Source organism: Cottoperca gobio, chromosome 4, assembly GCF_900634415.1.
Source record: "Cottoperca gobio chromosome 4, fCotGob3.1, whole genome shotgun sequence".
NCBI lineage: Eukaryota > Metazoa > Chordata > Actinopteri > Perciformes > Bovichtidae > Cottoperca > Cottoperca gobio.
The window spans coordinates 13,199,582-13,217,854 of record NC_041358.1 but is presented as its reverse complement, the minus strand read 5'-3'; the positions used below and the strand labels follow the sequence as shown (position 1 = coordinate 13,217,854).

Below are 18,273 nucleotides of genomic sequence, written 5' to 3'. Positions count from 1 at the left end.
AATGTCACACAGGGGCAATGAATTCCCGGGTTGGTGCTGAATTAGGCAGATGGCTGGCCAGCAGTGGTTTGCTAGATGGACATTTAACTCACGGTACTTCAGAATTACAGCCAGTGAGACCTTTAACTCGGGATTCCTCGGTCAGTGTGGTCAACACAGGATTAGAATGGATAGAAAAGGGAATTTCCATTTAAGTCAAATTGCTTATGGTCTTTTGATGCTAAGTCACTGTTTTATTTATGCTTTCTGGTTGCTCTTACAGTTTTTTTGTCCCTGTACATTATAGTCACGGTTTACAGCCCTGCTGGACATCCAACTATTGATTGTATACAGCAATCATGCTGGTAAATTATAGCAGCGTTGCTCCTACACTGACAAGTGCTGCCAGGATTAAAAGCGGTACCCGTCTCTTCAATGTGAAAGTTTGAGATTCACTGGACAACAGGACTGAGAAACCATTTCAAAGCAGCCCCTCTTAAGTCTTTTGTGCGCGAATGAAGTGGGTAAACACGAGCTGCTGCTTAATAGGGAGCTTGCTTAGAGAACAAAGCCTTTGGTTAAACAAACACGCTAAGGCCATGTCCACACGCTCATGCAGATCAATTTTAAAACACTGTTTAAGACAAAGTCAACACTAACACAACTAAGTCCAAAATTGCGTAACGTTCCTTCCATTTTCAGCCTTATGTCCACACGCTTATCACACTCAAAATTGGTGCTTTTAAAAAAAGACAACTTCCCCCCTGCTTTTGTTCACTGTGACTTCCTGTGTAGCCGATCACAGAGTAAAAGGTGTTGTCGTAGATCTACATTTACGCTTCTGCTCCGACGACCTAGACGACTTAGCAAGCATAATGTAGTCATTTGATCAATGGCTGCAGTGTAGCAGCGCAGGAAACACTGTTCAATTTCAAGTTAATTGCAGATGAAGTCGTACACTAATTTAATAAAACTGCGGTCGCTTCTTTTCATTAAAGTAACACAAAAATAATGAGCAATGATTTCAGTTGAACATATTGATACTTTGGGTCTTTTTATTGCTTAGAGGCTATTTGAAAAAACATGGAGAAATTAAATGGGAAGAAAAAAACGTTTAAGTGATGTAGCGGGAGAAAGAAGCAGACAGAAGAGAACGGCGAGGGCAGAAGCACCATTGGCTGTTCCTTACCATAAATGCCATAGAATAGTAAAACAACACCTCATAGTTGAAACACATAAATAACACAAGCCTGCCAAACATATTCAATGGAGCAGAGAAAACATGTTGCACAACATTTAGTCAGTACCCACAGCAACTCCTCTTGTGGGAAAAGGACAAAGAGAAAAGTGGGAGAACTTCATCCTGTGAAGGCAACAAATAAATTCAAGATCTGTTGCAACACTGAGAGACTTCCCTGCTTACAGTTCTACTCCGATTGTCTGGAAACGTTCACACAGATGGAGGTCTGAGCGCTGAGGACAGACATTCAAGAGCTGGATCACTTAAGAATTAAACGGCCTTTTTGATAAGACATCATCTATATAAAGTACATTGTAAAATATATTTTTGACGAGGTGATAATCTACATGAGACTTTACATCATCAGAGGTTGGTGTGTAGAATGAAACATCTCAATGTTGAATGAAAGGGAAAAGGCTTAGACATTCACAACCTTGTTGTTATTACTTTAGCAGATCCCCAAATCTATTTGGTGGCTAAAAAAAAAAGAGTCGTTAAACCGGCAGCTTTGAGCTAAAACCCCATTTTACAGGAACTAATCTTCAAAAGACAGAATTCCTCAACATCAGGCTACAACAGGATTATAGTTTCTATTGCTACTGATTGTAATTACAAAGCAATAAAAAGAGCAAAAACAGCCACACACACTTTCTCTCTGCATGTTACACAAACAGAAAAACTTTCTGAATGACTAAATGAGAGGGCAAACCACAAATCAGTCCTGAGCCCTGAGAACCAAATCAAACACTATAAATATATATATATATATATATAGTACACACACACACACACACACACACACACACACACACACACACACACACACACACAAAGGGGTTCAGTTAATTCAAACTGAACACAAATCATTAGATTCCCCGTAAAATTCAATTTCCTGCAGTCCAAACTCTGCTTTAATAACTCCACAAGCAGACTGAAGTTTGTATTCTAAGCATTTTCCACATTACACAGTACTACAGGAAAAATGTGCTATTTACATTATTTCTGTGTATAGGTTAGAGGCATGAAAAAAAGAAGGAAACAAAGAAAAAGAAAGATTTGAATGATGAAGCTGCCAAGAATCATTTTGGAAGCACACAACTGTGAAGAAATGTGATGATCTGTTGTATTAATAACTGCAGAGTGATACGTTTATACACACGTCTCAGTGGAGCTGATGGTCCAATGGTTTCGCAGTGTAACCACATCACCACGTGGGCGATAGAGCAGACGTGGAGCCACAAAGACATATCAAGACCGATATTGAGAAAGCCAAATTATGACTAAACATCCGTCTCATGATCAGCACATAACTGTAATGAATGTGTTTCTGCACCAGCTGGCATCACAAATGTTTTTTTCTCAAAATCAGAAGACGTTAAATACTGACAAACCATTTACCCAAGTATAAGTCCTTATGATTGTGTCTCTAAAGAGAGCAGGAGCTGGTGTGGAGCCACCCCGCTCTCAGTTATTGTTGAGTAAACACACACAGCGCAGCCAAGAGCAGCATGTCAGTCAGCCAGGCAAGAAGGGCCAAGTGGAGGAGCCACTCAACGGGAGGATTTCACTTTACAGACAGAGAGGGAAGGGGACAGTGTGTGTGAAAGACAAAATACAGCCAAGAAAGTCAGAAAGAGAGCAAAAAAAAAGAGAATAAGAGGGAAATAGGGGAGAGAGTGCCAGCTTTTCTCTCATGCCAGTCAGATAAGAGGAGTGCCAAGGAGTTTTGATGTCACGCTGATGCGGGTGGGGTGACGGAGGGGTTGACTCTGATCCTCTAGCAGAGAGAAAGTAAGTCTGTGTGAACAACATACTTTCAGGGACAATTATATAAACAACGTTTGTAAAGAACACAGATCATTTGTATCCACAAACAGCATGGACTTGATTACAGTTTCTGACATTTCATTGACATTAAAGTTATTTAGAGAGTGTGTACAGGGTCACTATATCATTCACTTCAAATTAACTTAACTCACAGAGTTGAGCCAATGATTTTGTTCACTGGGTGCGATGATTTACTTCACCAGACTACGAAACTTAGGGCAAGTACTTACAAGAACACATCTTTGGGAAGTGAAGCTGATAAAGTGGAAATATTCCTGCATTGACTGATAACATACACATATTTTTTGGGGAAAATAAATAGTAATATTTTTGGCAGAGAAGCCCATAAAGTTGGGGTATTTAATACCTTGGAAGGAGCGTGGTGTTGTACAAAGACCTAATTGTGGGTGGACGGAGATCTGCCCGTCTGCTTGCAGTGGGGGTTTCTGAAGTCCTTAATGCAATGCAAACAGGGCTTAAAAAGATTTACTCTGACACATATAGTGGAATTTAAAAAGCCATGTTTCATCCTAACTCCTATTAAATGAAACATAGCATGATGTCCACATATTAATCCCGGGAAAAGCTAGCTGGGACGACGCTAGCAAAGTAGTAATTTGATAAAACTGCAATGAAGAGTGGTCTAAATGAAATTTAGAGCTCTTTAAGCCGGTGCTATTCCCCACAGTCCTCAATGTTAAACTGTGCTAAATCCATATGGGAAATTGATATGCAGTACGTGTGGCTTATTCCATTAGACTCATTAAAGTGTCACTTTGTCATCAGCACGCTCTCGCACCTACAGCTTGCCTTACAACTCTAGCAAAGGACTCTTTGTGTGTGTGTGTGTGTGTGTGTGTGTGTGTGTGTGTGTGTGTGTGTGTGTGTGTGTGTGTGTGTGTGTGTGTGTGTGTGTGTGTGTGTGTGTGTGTAAAGTACAGCGGAGGACATTTTTCATGTGGCGGCCGTAATTTGTCTTCCAGACAGCAGTCGAGGGACATCAACATAAGTATTGAATAGAAGGTATAGAAGGCTATTTAATTTGTAGTCTGACATACAGAACAGGGGCGAATATAATTTTAGTCTATTAATGTACCATACACTTTTGACAAAAATAAACGCCTACCTCGCTGCAGCTTATATCCCCGCCCAGTCCAGACTCTACCTCTGTTAGAATCATTGAAGTGCCACACTGTCATCTACACACTGGCTTCTCAACTGCAGCGCTAAAATCTGAACCAATGTTTTCTGTTCCTTTTGTTAATCCGGCGCTGCATTTCCCTGAACCCTGCAGAGGGTTTGCTCTCTCTAACAGACTGACCTCCTGTGCAGACAGTAAATTGCAGGAAAAGGGTTTTCACGCTTGGCTACGGTGTGTAGTGGCAGAAACTTTATCAAAACGCCTCCAACGAGGATCTGAGTGAACAGAGTTTAGCCTTTGATTAAATGCTGCCTCTCAGAGGGACTCTGACTCGCTAGGAAACAAGCACGCTCCACAGAGTCGGATTTGTGGTAATGAGAGCATTTTTCTGCCAATATTATGCGAATGCAGGAAATGTACACTTCTTACCATTCACAGAAAGGCTTTTGCCTGACTTGGCAGAGCGCAGATCTACAAAAAAAATCAGCTTCTCCTTCCAAAAATTCCTCTGTCAACCGAGCATTGACGACATATTATCAGGACATTCCAGCCGGCAACTCAGTGGAAAACAACCGTGCCATTTTCTGGCATCACGCATCATAAGGAAACTTCGTATCTTGTGAATTGTGTAGTAAAATCGATGAGGTAGTCCTGCTTTGAAAACGACAACCACAATAAGAGAGTAATGAGAAAGTCTACAGGGAACCGATCGTTATTTAATATCATGATGCTTTTTTTAATGTCATTTAAAAGCAAAGCGCCTGCCGGCCGTACATCAGTTAAGCAATTAGCACACAAGATTCTCCAAACAGTTTTCCCTATGGCAACACTGAGGCACACCGAGCCTTGGCAAACACATGTGCTAAATAACGAGTGGGAAGTAGGTAATTGCCGGTGCACGACGTGGTTTACACACCGATGTTTTAAATCAGTGACATTAAACAGAGTCGGAGCGTATGATTTATGGCTGTGTCCTGATTACATTAATGTCTTTGACTTTCTTCCCATTTCACACGCTCAAAATGGAGTCGAAAACATATCCACCCCCCCCCCCCCCTCCCCCCTCCTCCCAGAAAAAGACCATACATCTGTTTCACACATACAGTTCCTGCCACATTCTTCAGTGTCTGCCAAAAGCTTTTAGGGATGCACACCACTTGATGCCTGAGTTAGTGTAGTGTGCACTGTGCAGAGTGGGAGTTTTTAAAACACAGCGGAGTCGTCTATCTGAACGAGATAGAGGACCACTCAGACCAAGATGGAGCCCGACATTTCCCAGAGCATCTGGATAAAATATTGATAAACTGAATAAAAGGAGACAATATTGCAGTGAGAAAAAGCACTGAGCAAACTCTTTAAAAAAATCACTCGAGGGAGAGGCTGATTTGCACTCATTTGGATGCATAAAAGAAAGTGCTACCATAAACTTTGACATCTCTTTCACCTCCTTGCAAACTACTCCCTTAATATGAGTCTAAAAGAAATGCCAGAAGAAATATAACAGTACAGATAGACATCTCAGTAGCAGGGAGAGCAGGACAAGCTCTTACACACTCAGTCTGTAAGATCGAGGATATTTTCCAGGGGTGAAGTGCCTTTAATGTCAACAGTGTGTCCTGTTGAAAACTGCAGCGAGGCAGTTCCACCCAACATGATTTATAGCCTCCCTGAGTGTTATTAAAAGGCTAAATGCAACTCTAAACACATTTCATATAGTCGCTGCTCTGCACAGGACCTTTTATGTTTAGAGGTGAATGTTCAGAAACATTTACACAGTTTATATAGTTGGAAAACATTGCCGTCAATTTATTTTTATGAACATGTCACAGATTATTACTTTGGGGCTAAAGGGCAGGGGCTGGGAGATATAATGACAGTGACTATTAAAAAAAAAAAAAAGATGCTTCATCCTGTCTTGTGTTTAAATAAAAAAGGTGGAGTCATTTGCACTTTGTGATTCGGATTGTTCTCCACTTTTAGCAGAAATTTGATTTCCATGCCACAAAATCTGGGTTCAATTTCAGGTTAAGTGATTCAGAATACATCCAGTTGGCACAGATTGATTTGAGCCGGGGGGGAAAAATACTAGGCTGTGTCAATTTGTGTGCGCGCAGATGCAGGGAAAAGGCCTTTAGAGGAGGACAGTTGTGATTCCCAAGTGAAGCAATGCCTATAAGAATGAAATCTCATGATCTGTTCTACATGCTTCCATCCTTAAAGATTAGCACCTAGAAGGCTGACAGTGATGCCTAAACTGTTTATGGCAAGATATATATATATATATATATATATATATATATATATATATAATATATATATATATATATATATTATATATATATATATATATAAATATATATAAATCCTGCATATTGTTAGTTTAAACAGCCTTTGTCAAGTCTGCCATGTAAACAAATTCCCTTGCTGTGCCCAGGGGAAGCCCCGGTCAGACAGACCAGTGACCTCTGACCTTTTGACTGGACGCTCGCAGACTGACCAATAAACCCAACGGCAGCAAATAAAGACAAGACAGCCGCGCCTTTCAGTTTCCTCCGTGTCACACTTGCTAAGTCTGCTTCTACAATACGGCCATATTATATGATCCATTGGCCGACGCTCACATGGTACCGCACTCTTCTCATCACATCAGTTGAACCACACGATTATTCCTCTGACTATTCCCATTACAGTAAGCCTGAGGAGAGACAAGACTCCCAGTGTTATCACCAATATATCCTGGAGCTGCTTCAATTGCAGTAAATAGCAGGTCAAGTTTGTGGACACAATGGAAGAATAAAGAATCATAATGGGAGTCATGTTCTTGTCCATAACTGTTAAGGCTTCAGTGAAGCTATGATTATGTAAAGAAAAAAGTCAAAATCCTTATACAGAGCAGCTGTAGATCATCTCAGAGACAGCGGTTGAAGCTTTTCAGTCGTTTTCTGGTTTCCAGCAGTGGGTGGGAGTGCAAAAGCGCATCAGTTTTGCTTCATGAAAAGCAGTATCAGCATATGAAATGTAGTTTTTAGGGGGGATTTTGCCTCTAAACTGTGGGAGTCATTTCCAGTTGTCTATTTTCAGATATAAAGTAGGGACTTGGCTTTCCTCCACTCCATATTCGATCATGAATCTCCATTTGAAGAAGTTATAGCTAAATCATCCAGTTAAGTAATGTGGATTAACATTCCTCCCTGCCTCAGAGCAAGAAAGAGAAGCACAAAGAAATAGAGATGGGATGGCAAGAGAAAGGCAGCATAGTCTGTACACCTACATTTCAAATAACAGCCACAAGCATATAAGGAGGACAGAGATAATCTAAACAAACCCCAAAACAATTTCTGGAGATAATTCATCACTCCCCATCAGGGTGGGGAGGATTGTTTTATACACTATACACTCAAAACCCAGAGGACAGAAAAAATTTAAACGCTCCACGAGCGGCTTCATAAACAATTCAAAGTGAATTCAAACTGAATTCAATCATACTTACATTAGTCAACCAAAAGCCAGTTACATATACCATCAGGCCATACTTTCTGTAAGATGTTAATACCACACGCTCAGCCAAGGAAAGGGAGTGGACATAAAGTTATTTCGATTGTTGAATGGTCAAAAAAAACAAAACTAAATAGAATGCTTTACTTCTAACCATAGTGGACGGACAAATAAAATGATTATTTATTTTGGTGTTTTGTAAAATGCAATTAAGACAAACTGCAGCGTTGTTTCCACAGGCTGGCCTATGTTTACAAAAGTTGTCCATGCATCCTCATCTGACACTAGAATCTTGCCATCAGTCAAATCTAAATGCTTAATAGCTGTTTACCTTTAAATAAAATGTTATGCATCTCTTATCTTTAAATTGACCTAAATCACTGAGGGGGTTGCTGGGGCCACAATAGCTATCCAGCTGACTTGTTAAGAGCCCCCCTATTGTCTGCCAATGGAGTCAAGTCTTTCCCCGTGCAGAGGCTTCAGCATGACAATAGGACGATAATCTAAAAACCAAAGATCATTTACATGAGAGGGGAGGCTGAATGATGGCAAACAGCTCTGCTTTATACAACAGTGTGAGGACATTAATGGGATGATTTCAGGAGGGAAAACAAACAGAGTTGTCTTGAAAATATACCAGGTTACTCTATATAAATACAATGACTTTAAAGTGTGTTAAAGTCACTATAAAGCCACGTGCTATCAGCCACCCACATAATTGTTTTCGTCACGGTTGACATATTACATCGTTGAATTCACGCGTGTTGGGATGAATCGCAGAGTAAGCAAAGACAGCAGAGAAGCAGGGGGAAAGACGGGAATGATTACCGAGCAGAAGGGGGAAAGTGTGGAGACTCACCAGACGCGCTCAGGTCCAGGACACTTTGGAAGAGCAGAGCGATCCACAGAGCGCAGGCTGGACATCTCCAGAGACGCTGGCTCGCCGCTGCCCGAGTTGGATACATTCCTCCGGCTCTGTGTTAAAACCTTCGTTCGTTTTTCACATCCACTTCACTCACAATTTAATTCAGACACCCTCCAAAAAAAAATGTACGACTCAGAATACGTGCCTTGATAACCTGTGCACTGTTTTCAGCCGCTCTTTGAAAGCGCACCTCTCGGTAAAAAAAAAAACAAGTAAAAGTCTGGAAGAAATGAGTGTCCGTCTCTCCTGATGTGTGTATCTTTCCTCCTCGCTGGAGCCCAGCACACTTTCCCCCTCTCTGTCTCTCTCTTAAACTGAGCGCAATCCTTCCTACTAACTTCACGGGAGAGGTTGTGCCCATTGGAGACACATGGCTCTGATTAGCCATGTGTCGCCACCCTGTGTCCACTACAGGAACTGCAAGGGGGCAGGCAGAGACGTTTGAATGCATTTGGCTGACATGAAAGTGTCTTTTTGGGGCCACAAGACATGTTTTAAAGATCCAGAATAGATACTAATGAATGGACTTTTTCAACTACTTTACTGTTTCCAAGGTCAAGATTGAAATTTCAATGTCATCTCCAGAGCCAACATGTAGAAGAAGTCCTGAGAAAAATGCAAATTTTGAATTCTACAATTCCAACTGGGCAAACTCCATTTGCAGAGGAAAGTCATGTGATACAATTGAAAGCTTTAGAACATGATAATAAATTACATTATGGTGAGATTGTTATAAAGTAATAAAACCTGAAAACATAAACAAACATTCTTTAGAATTTAAGATGATGTTATGCAGCAGGGATGGGATTTGGGGATATGCTCTTGACTTTATGACAAAATAAGAGATCATCCATCCATCGTCTACTGCTTATCCGGAATCGGGTCGCGGGGGCAGCAGCTCCAGTAAGGAACCCCAATCTTCCCTTCTCCGGGCCACATCCTCCAGCTCCGACTGGGGGATCCTGAGGCGTTCCCAGGCCAGTGAGGAGATATAATCTCTCCACCGAGTCCTGGGTCTTCACCGGGGTCTCCTCCCAGCTGGACGTGCCTGGAACACCTCCCTAGGGAGGCGCCCAGGTGGCATCCTTACTAGATGCCCGAACCACCTCAACTGGCTCCTTTCAACGTAAAGGAGCAGCGGCTCTACTCCGAGTCTCTCACGGATGGCTGAGCTTCTCACCCTATCTCTAAGGGAGACGCCAGCCACCCGTCTGAGAAAACCCATTTCGGCCGCTTGTACCCGTGATCTCGTTCTTTCGGTCATGACCCAGCCTTCATGACCATAGGTGAGGGTAGGAACGAAGATCGACCGGTAGATTGAGAGCTTTGCCTTCTGGCACAGCTCTCTTTTCGTCACAACGGTGCGGTAAAGTGACTGTAATACCGCCCCCGCTGCTCTGATTCTCCGGCCAATCTCTCGCTCCATTGTCCCCTCACTCGCGAACAAGACCCCGAGGTACTTGAACTCCTTCACTTGGGGTAATGGCTCATTCCCTACCCGGAGTAGGCAATCCACCGGTTTCCTGCTGAGAGCCATGGCCTCAGATTTGGAGGTGCTGATCCTCATCCCAACCGCTTCACACTCGGCTGCGAACCGATCCAGTGACTGTTGAAGGTCACAGACCGATGATGCCATAAGGACCACATCATCTGCAAAGAGCAGCGATGAGATCCTCAGGTCACTGAACTGCAACCCCTCTCCTCCACGACTACGCCTCGATATCCTATCCTTGAAAATCACGAACAGGATTGGTGATAAAGCGCAGCCCTGGCGGAGGCCAACATTCACGGGAAACGAGTCCGACTTACTGCCGAGTATCCGGACACAACTCTCGCTTTGGGTGTACAGGGATTGGATGGCCCTCAAAAGTGACCCCCTCACCCCATACTCCCGCAGCACCTCCCACAGTATCACCCGGGGGACCCGGTCATACGCCTTCTCCAGATCCACAAAACACATGTAGACCGGATGGGCGTACTCCCAGGCCCCTTCCAGGATCCTTGCGAGAGTGAAGAGTTGGTCCGTTGTTCCACGACCAGGACGGAATCCGCATTGTTCCTCTTCAATCAGAGGTTCGACTACCCTCCTTTCCAGTACCTTGGAGTAGACTTTACCAGGGAGGCTGAGAAGTGTGATACCCCTGTAGTTGGCACACACTCTCTGGTCCCCCTTTTTAAATAGGGGAACCACCACCCCGGTCTGCCAACCCCTAGGCACTGTCCCAGACTTCCACGCAATGTTGACGAGGCGTGTCAACCAAGACAGCCCCTCAACACCCAAAGCCTTCAGCATTTCTGGACGGATCTCATCAACCCCTGCGGCTTTGCCACTGTGGAGTTGTAGGAAATTGACGATGATCCCCCATCAGCTTCCAGCTCTGCCTCAACCATAGAGGGCGTGTTAGTCGGATTCAGGAGTTCCTCAAAGTGCTCCTTCCACCGGCCGATAACCTTCTCAGTTGAAGTCAGCAGGGTCCCACCCTTGCTGTACACAGCTTGGATGGTTCCTCGCTTCCCCCTCCTGAGGTGCCGGATGGTTTTCCAGAAGCACCTTGGTGCCGACCGAAAGTCCTTCTCCATAGCTTCTCCGAACTTCTCCCACACCCGCTGCTTTGCCTCTGACACGGCAGAAGCTGCCGCCCTTCTAGTCCTTCGATACCCTGCAACTGTTTCCGGAGTCCTCCCGGATAACATAACCCGGAAGGACTCCTTCTTCAGTCGGACGGCTTCCCTGACCACCGGGGTCCACCACGGTGTTCGAGGGTTACCGCCCCTTGAGGCACCTAAGATCTTGAGACCACAGCTCATCACCGCAGCTTCAGCAATAGAGGTTTTGAACATCGCCCACTCAGGTTCAATGCCCCCAACCTCCACAGGGATGGCTGAAAAGCTCCGCCGGAGGTGTGAGTTAAAGATCCCCAGGACAGGGGCTTCCTCCAGACGTTCCCAGTTCACCCGCACTACCCATTTGGGTTTACCAGGTCTGTCCAGAGTCTTCCCCCACCCCTTGATCCAACTCACCACCAGATGGTGATCAGTCGACAGCTCCGCCCCTCTCTTCACCCGAGTGTCCAAAACATGCGGCCTCAGGTCAGATGATACGATTACGAAATCGATCATTGACCTTTGGCCTAGGGTGCTCTGGTACCACGTGCACTTATGAGCATCCTTATGTTCGAACATGGTGTTTGTTATGGCCATTCCATGGCTAGCACAGAAGTCCAACAACAAACGACCGTTCGGGTTTAGATCAGGGAGGCCCTTCCTCCCAATCACGCCTCTCCAGGTGTCTCCATCGTTTCCCACGTGTGCGTTGAAGTCTCCCAGCAAGACTACGGAGTCCCCTACTGGAGCCCCCTGCAGGGCTCCATTCAGGGTCTCCAAGAAGGCCGAATACTCAGAACTGCGGTTTGGGGCATAGGCACAAACAACAGTCAGAGTTTTCCCCCCCATAACCCGAAGGCGTAGGGAGGCGACCCTCTCGTCCACCGGGATAAACTCCAACATAGCGGCGCTCAGCCGGGGGCTAGTGAGTATCCCCACCCCGGCCCGACGCCTCACACCTTGGGCAACTCCGGAGAAGAATAGAGTCCAACCCCTATCCAGGAGTACGGTTCCAGAGCCAAGACTGTGCGTGGAGGTAGTGTATTTTTAAATAGTAAAAATGTATTAAGTAACCCAAAGAAAGCTTCTCAGTCCCCTGAAGGCTGAGGGGCTAAGCAGCCACTTTGTTCGGGCCGTCTCTGGCACACATGATTTACAAGGTCTAGTATTTACGAGGAGGAAAATATTCTCCAATAAAAAAAAAAAATCACTCAAATATACCAATAATGAATTCAGGGAATGTGAATAGTGAATTCAGCATGGCCTTAGTCATTTCATTACGCTCACGATATTTCTGAGCATATTCCACAGGCTTAGCTTGCAATAATTGTATATAATCAACATGTATAAAAACTACATAATTCACTGTCATAAAACTGCACTTTTTTAAAAGGTCAGAAAATGATCACTGTACTGATTTTGCCACTTTAGTATCAGGTTTGTTGAACAGCATTGAAAGAGTGTAATTTAGTTGGGTTGTACTACTGTGCTGCTTATGAAAACAACATTCTCATTTGACTAAACCAAAGTGATGTGAATAAATGAACAGCTGTTAATGGAGCTGAAAGTATCTCTCTGGATTATCTAATAATGATCCAATGATGGTGGCAACTTTAGCCAGTAGATCGACCTTTTTATAATAACTACATGAATTACCCGCCATAATAAAACCATATCCAAATGTTTTTACTCAGTTAACTTCATTTGATTTCCATCCATGCAGTACAAAGACAGACAGACGAATGAAGGAAATGAAAGAGAAGAGGTTTCTTGTGCCTTCTTCAGACATGTTAACTCCAACTACACACCACATACACACACCTTTATGCAACTATTAATTCCAGAGACTTACAGTATTATTAACCCACCTCACCTTCTCCACTATAACTCCACACCTTGTTTCATTTTGCCCCACTCACTTCTGGATTTTGACACATACTTTGTCTCTGCATGTGTGTCTGCACACACAGAGCGCTTTGACGGATTAATACCGGGGCAGGAAAAGAATGGTAGCAATTTAGCATCTCCGGTTCTCCCATACTGTGACCTACCCCTGCTCATTAGAGGGAAATATCATCCTCTCTGGAGTATGTTTCGATTTAACTGTTACAGAGAACAGGAATAGCATGTATGAATAATGCTTTTAGACTGGATTATTTTCGATTGAAGATCAGAGAGAGGGTGTAGTGGGCTGCTCACAAGCATCAGGGCTTCACCTCTGAAATCCCTTGTCAGGCCCAGGGGTCCAGGACATGGTCTGCCTGTTTAGGACTCCTAATCAAAACCTTCCCTCCCTTCTTCTCCTCTCCCTGCTTTACACAGAGTCATCCCTGGAGATATGGTGCTAACCAGAGTCTAGAGATAATACTGCCCAAGCTTCCTGCAAATCATGAGATAGGATAAGGGTGTGTCCGAGTGTGTGTCGGGGGAAGTAAAACCTTACATTCCTTTCAATAGGCTTCTGTGTATCGTAAATAATTCCTGTATTACTGTACACTGTATGTCATCACATCTTTGCAGCGTCCCTGGACCGCCGTTACTTGGTGGTTGAGGAAAGTAAGAATATGGCGATTACGAGAGTTGAGGGATACAAAGCAGCAGTTTGCAATAGCTGCCAAAGCTCTGATCAAAACCAGGACTGCGGTCAATTCGAGCAATTCAACATGTAAATAGAGACTGTATGAGTGAGGGTTCAATCTCACTTCAATGTGTTGGACATAACAATTATTTCATGCAACAGGTTGGAATTTTGTAAAAGTGGAATTTAAATGAATATAATTCTTCTTGATTTAATTGAATTGTGAGTGAATATGGACGTTGAAATATGTACACTCTTAGCTCTAACTTCCGAAAACTGCAGTCTGCAACTTCAAGGACTTTAAGTGGGTCGAGTGCCTGTTGCTAGCAGCTAGTGTAGCTAAGCTTCTTTAGGCCCGCACAAAGAAATAGGCACACTATAAGTGTGTGTGAGATTGCATGTGCAGACGTGACATACCAATGATTTCACATAACATTTCAATGAACACCACAAAGGGCTTTTGTCCTGCAGTGATATCACGCGCAGATCAAATTCAAACAAAGTTACTCTAAATAACTGTCAAAACCAAAGAAATTGGCAATGACTGATTGCAGTTTGGAGAAACGTGCGATGATATGTACATCACATGTCAGCTGTTGAAGCAGCCAAATGAACTTAACCTAAGCTGTGTTTAGGTGGTTATATATCTGTAATAAGGAGCCTCGGAGGTAGTGGAATGGGTTTTCGGAGGGGGGGGAGGGAAGACCTCACCACTGGGCCGATCAAGTAGCAAGATTATTTCTGACATTGGCCTATTTTTCCTCCTTGATGTCTATCGACTTCATTTAGCCTAAAGTAGGATATGATTATTAAAATTGCAACCATGCATGGTGAAAGTCATCTAACTTTCATGGTGCAGTGGATTAGGGTTCTGAAGGTCTCTTTGAAGAGCAGATCCCTGAGGCTTTCTCCAGCGGCCACAGCACATGGACAAGGGAGGCCCTTTGTTACATAGTTGGCAATGATGTCTGAGTCAATAAAACAGAATGAAAGGATGAGGGTGATGATGGCTTTTCTGCCACATCTACTCAGTATTTTGTTTTTTTTATGTTTCTCCAAAACTTTCTCATTCCTTCATGACTGATAATTTGTGCTTGAATCTGATTTTCCATGCCATCGTCTGAAAATGTGCTAGCATTTTACGCATTCTTCAATCAGTGGACAACTTTAAGACAGTTTCCGTCCCAGTTTAGACATCCTTTAATGGCTGACAGACAATATTGGCGTCACTGCATCCATTGCCTGTCCAACCCCCATCTCCATCAACATTGAACATGGAACTGAGCTACATTTTGTCTTTTTATGAGCTTACCTTTTAAATGCCTGTTGCACTGTTACTCTATTCCCACGGGGTGTCTTCTGGAACATACTGTAGTCAGTGCTAATATACAAGAAATGCTGGATGGAGAGAACTTTTCCAGGGCCAACACTGTAGTCTCCCTGCATTAAAGGAAAGGGAAATCTTCACTACGAGCAGGCAGGCAACACTCATTACAGATACAGTTTTACAGAACACTGCCAGAGCATCACATTTCAAAAACGTTTGCAGAAACCTTTTCTGGTAAATCTGACTTTTAGGTAAATGTGTACACTGAAGCCAAGGCAACTTTATATCCCCCCATTCTTTTCTACAGGGGCCTCCAAATATGTAAAGTTTCAGACAGCAGAACAATAATTGCCTGCAGTTGAACCCATGTAACACACAATACATCACCGGGTTTGATTGTGTTCTACATTTTCCTTCTTTTGTTTGTACTTCTAGTGCAGCACATATGCAATAGAGAAAAATAAGGCGACAAGAGGGCAGCTTTTTGTAGGCTAAAACAGGACAAAAACACATAGCACTGTTGCCTGTCTACAGTATATAATGGATTATAACAAGTTGAGTATTTGTGTTACAAGATAAAGTCTCAAAATCCTCTTTCCTCTCAAATCCTTGATCCAAATGGTCTCTCCATCAAGCACACAGAGAACAATGAGCCATAGAAGTGTTTCCTGACGTATTTGTCTTCCTATTGACTGAAAGCCAGCCGTGGAAGGGATGAGAGGCTACGGAGTGGCCTGTGGACACAAGCCAGCCTCTACTTCACACTGCTCGGTTCAACTGTGTGGTCAGAAATGTTCATGTCATCTCATCCTGTTGCTGAACACTTTTTATGGCCTCACACATCATCCCGTTCACTTCTTTGGTTCCAGACCCTGAACATTGAGTGATAAGATGGCGATGACTCATGTGGAGCCTCTATTATCTATTAATGGCAGTTTTGTGGGAGGGTGGGGGTGCGGTTGTCTGAGACCTTGTTAACTTCACACACCCTGTCAAAGCTTGTTTACATCCAGGGGACAGGCTAGATATGTTGTTTTAACAAGACAGACCAGTTTATGTATTCCAGTTTCTAGCTTTGGCTTAACATCATTCAAATTTACAAATACCACATGGAAAGCGCAAGTTGCAAGCAGTTGTGTAATTTCAAATTGGGAGGCATATAGGCGCAGTAAAAAGGATTTCTGATGTTCATGTTACATGCCTAATATGGAGGCCGCGATGGACATTTTGGAGGAAAAATATGAAGCTTCAGTTTCAAAGGACATTGTTCTCATTTTAAATGGACATGATAACTTTTAATACAAGTGGGTAACTTAAACAACATTAACACATTCTGCTTTAGAGCTTTATACATGGTATGGGTTTAAAATCAGGACTAGCTAAGTAGTACTCATTGACTTGGTAGTTCATTATCGACAATTAATGTAGCATTACTTTACTGTGATGACATCAGTTTGCCATGAAAGAGTAGCATTTTGCTATTTCAAATCCAGTAACGTTAATTTGTTACATAGCCTCCTTTACCCTGAATGTTTGGGTGGTTAGCTTGTTTGTTGTCTTGGTTGGGGTTTACATAAATTTTGTCCAAAATGTCTTAGCTTGGTGGGGGCGAAGTCAGATGTGGCTAGCATTCAGCAAAAGAGCAGTAATATGGCTTCCAGTAAACCCAAAGTTGTCTTATTTAGGCGATATATCTTTTTAGTTGGCTAGCTAATAATAAGTGCTCAGGAGGATCTGGTTACTCCTAGCTTTATTTTATTTTATTAAAGAACAGATGTTCCTTCAAGGCTGGTTCACTAGCTGGGCGATGCAGGCAGCTGCCTCCTATTGATTCACAGTGATTTGATTAATTGTAAATTTGTTGTGAAATATGCACCAATAGAGCACAATATTAACGTGATAAGTGGGAGGACAGGGGTGCCCAGCAGGGGCCCACAAGACGGTTATTTTCGACCATGACAACCATCATAACTTGTTGGAGAACAATGTTGTAATCCTCCAGTGAAGACATCACATGTGAATTGAATTATTAGTTTTGGAAGAGACTGACAGGGATAACAGTATTTAATGGTGTCAGTTGTTGTGGAAGCTTCACTTGACACAGATAATTGTGCCTAAGCGAAGGGAAAGACTGACAGAAAGAACCACAAGAACCTGAGGAGTAAAACCTGATTGCACAGTTCAGAGCCACCTCAGCTTATGTGTTTGAGGACTTTGAGAATGACGTCTTTGTCCACCACATTTCCCTCTTCTTGCAGGAGAGCATTGAACAGGCCGCTCTAAAAACACAAGGCGGCTGCATGCCAGCTCCAGAGAAAGCCATTTGGACATCTAATAGCTGCGGACCAGGCCAGTTTAATGTAAGCCTTATTGTGATTACCTGATGTAATGACAGCCAATCCAAATACAGCCTGTAAGCCATTACGAGCCGAACAAGAGGAACACATTATGTATGGCAGGATTGCACTGTGTCAGCCTGACAGGGTCTGAACAATATAACGTGAAAAAGTTTCCACCCCGTTAATGTGACTCCTAAGGGACTAGAGAGGAACTATTTAGGGCATTTAGACATCCCAAGTGCCACAGATTGTGCCTTTGAAGGCTGGCAATAGACCTTAAAAGTCTTATCCTTAATCTTAATGTAAACACAGATGAAAGATTGGAAACATTTATTTAGATTTAGCTCTTAATGGCCATCAATGCTATGTGAAATATGTGTATCAAAGCTTAGGTCAGTAAAAATTAGACGGAAAGGTAAAATCGCAGCAACGTAACTTCGTCATACATCAAACTTTTCAGATATTTGTGAGAAAATACAACTTGAACAGTCAATTAGTTCCAGCTCAGGAACTTTTACCATGTGTTCAGGGGGTATTAGTGCAAACAGGTAGAACTGATTGTCGGTCAGTGTGAATGACACTGACATGCCTGACAGAAATTGGCGGAAAATGTGCCATCTGTGATTGAGGCCAATTTTCCCTTTCTAGTTCAGAGAGAAACACCAAAGCGCTCGCACAGAGCTGTGCGTGGGCGCACCTGATTTTCCACCCTCACTCCTATTAACTAAATTGTAGCCAATTTACGTCGAGATATGAGACTTGTGTGAGGAAAAAGTTGACACCTGCAGATACTCAAACATGATTCACTCATTTTCCTT

General features: G+C 43.2%; 1 protein-coding gene across 1 annotated transcript in view; it reads right to left on the bottom strand.

Moving 5' to 3' along the window:
* Window positions 1-8,703, bottom strand: part of ror1 (receptor tyrosine kinase-like orphan receptor 1) — a 119,911-nt gene extending 111,208 nt beyond the window's left edge. Inside the window, 1 exon segment of the mRNA XM_029428818.1 lies at window positions 8,542-8,703. Coding sequence (XP_029284678.1) covers window positions 8,542-8,647 — 106 coding nt within the window. The 5' untranslated portion in view covers window positions 8,648-8,703.
* Between the last annotated feature and the right edge of the window lie 9,570 nt (window positions 8,704-18,273).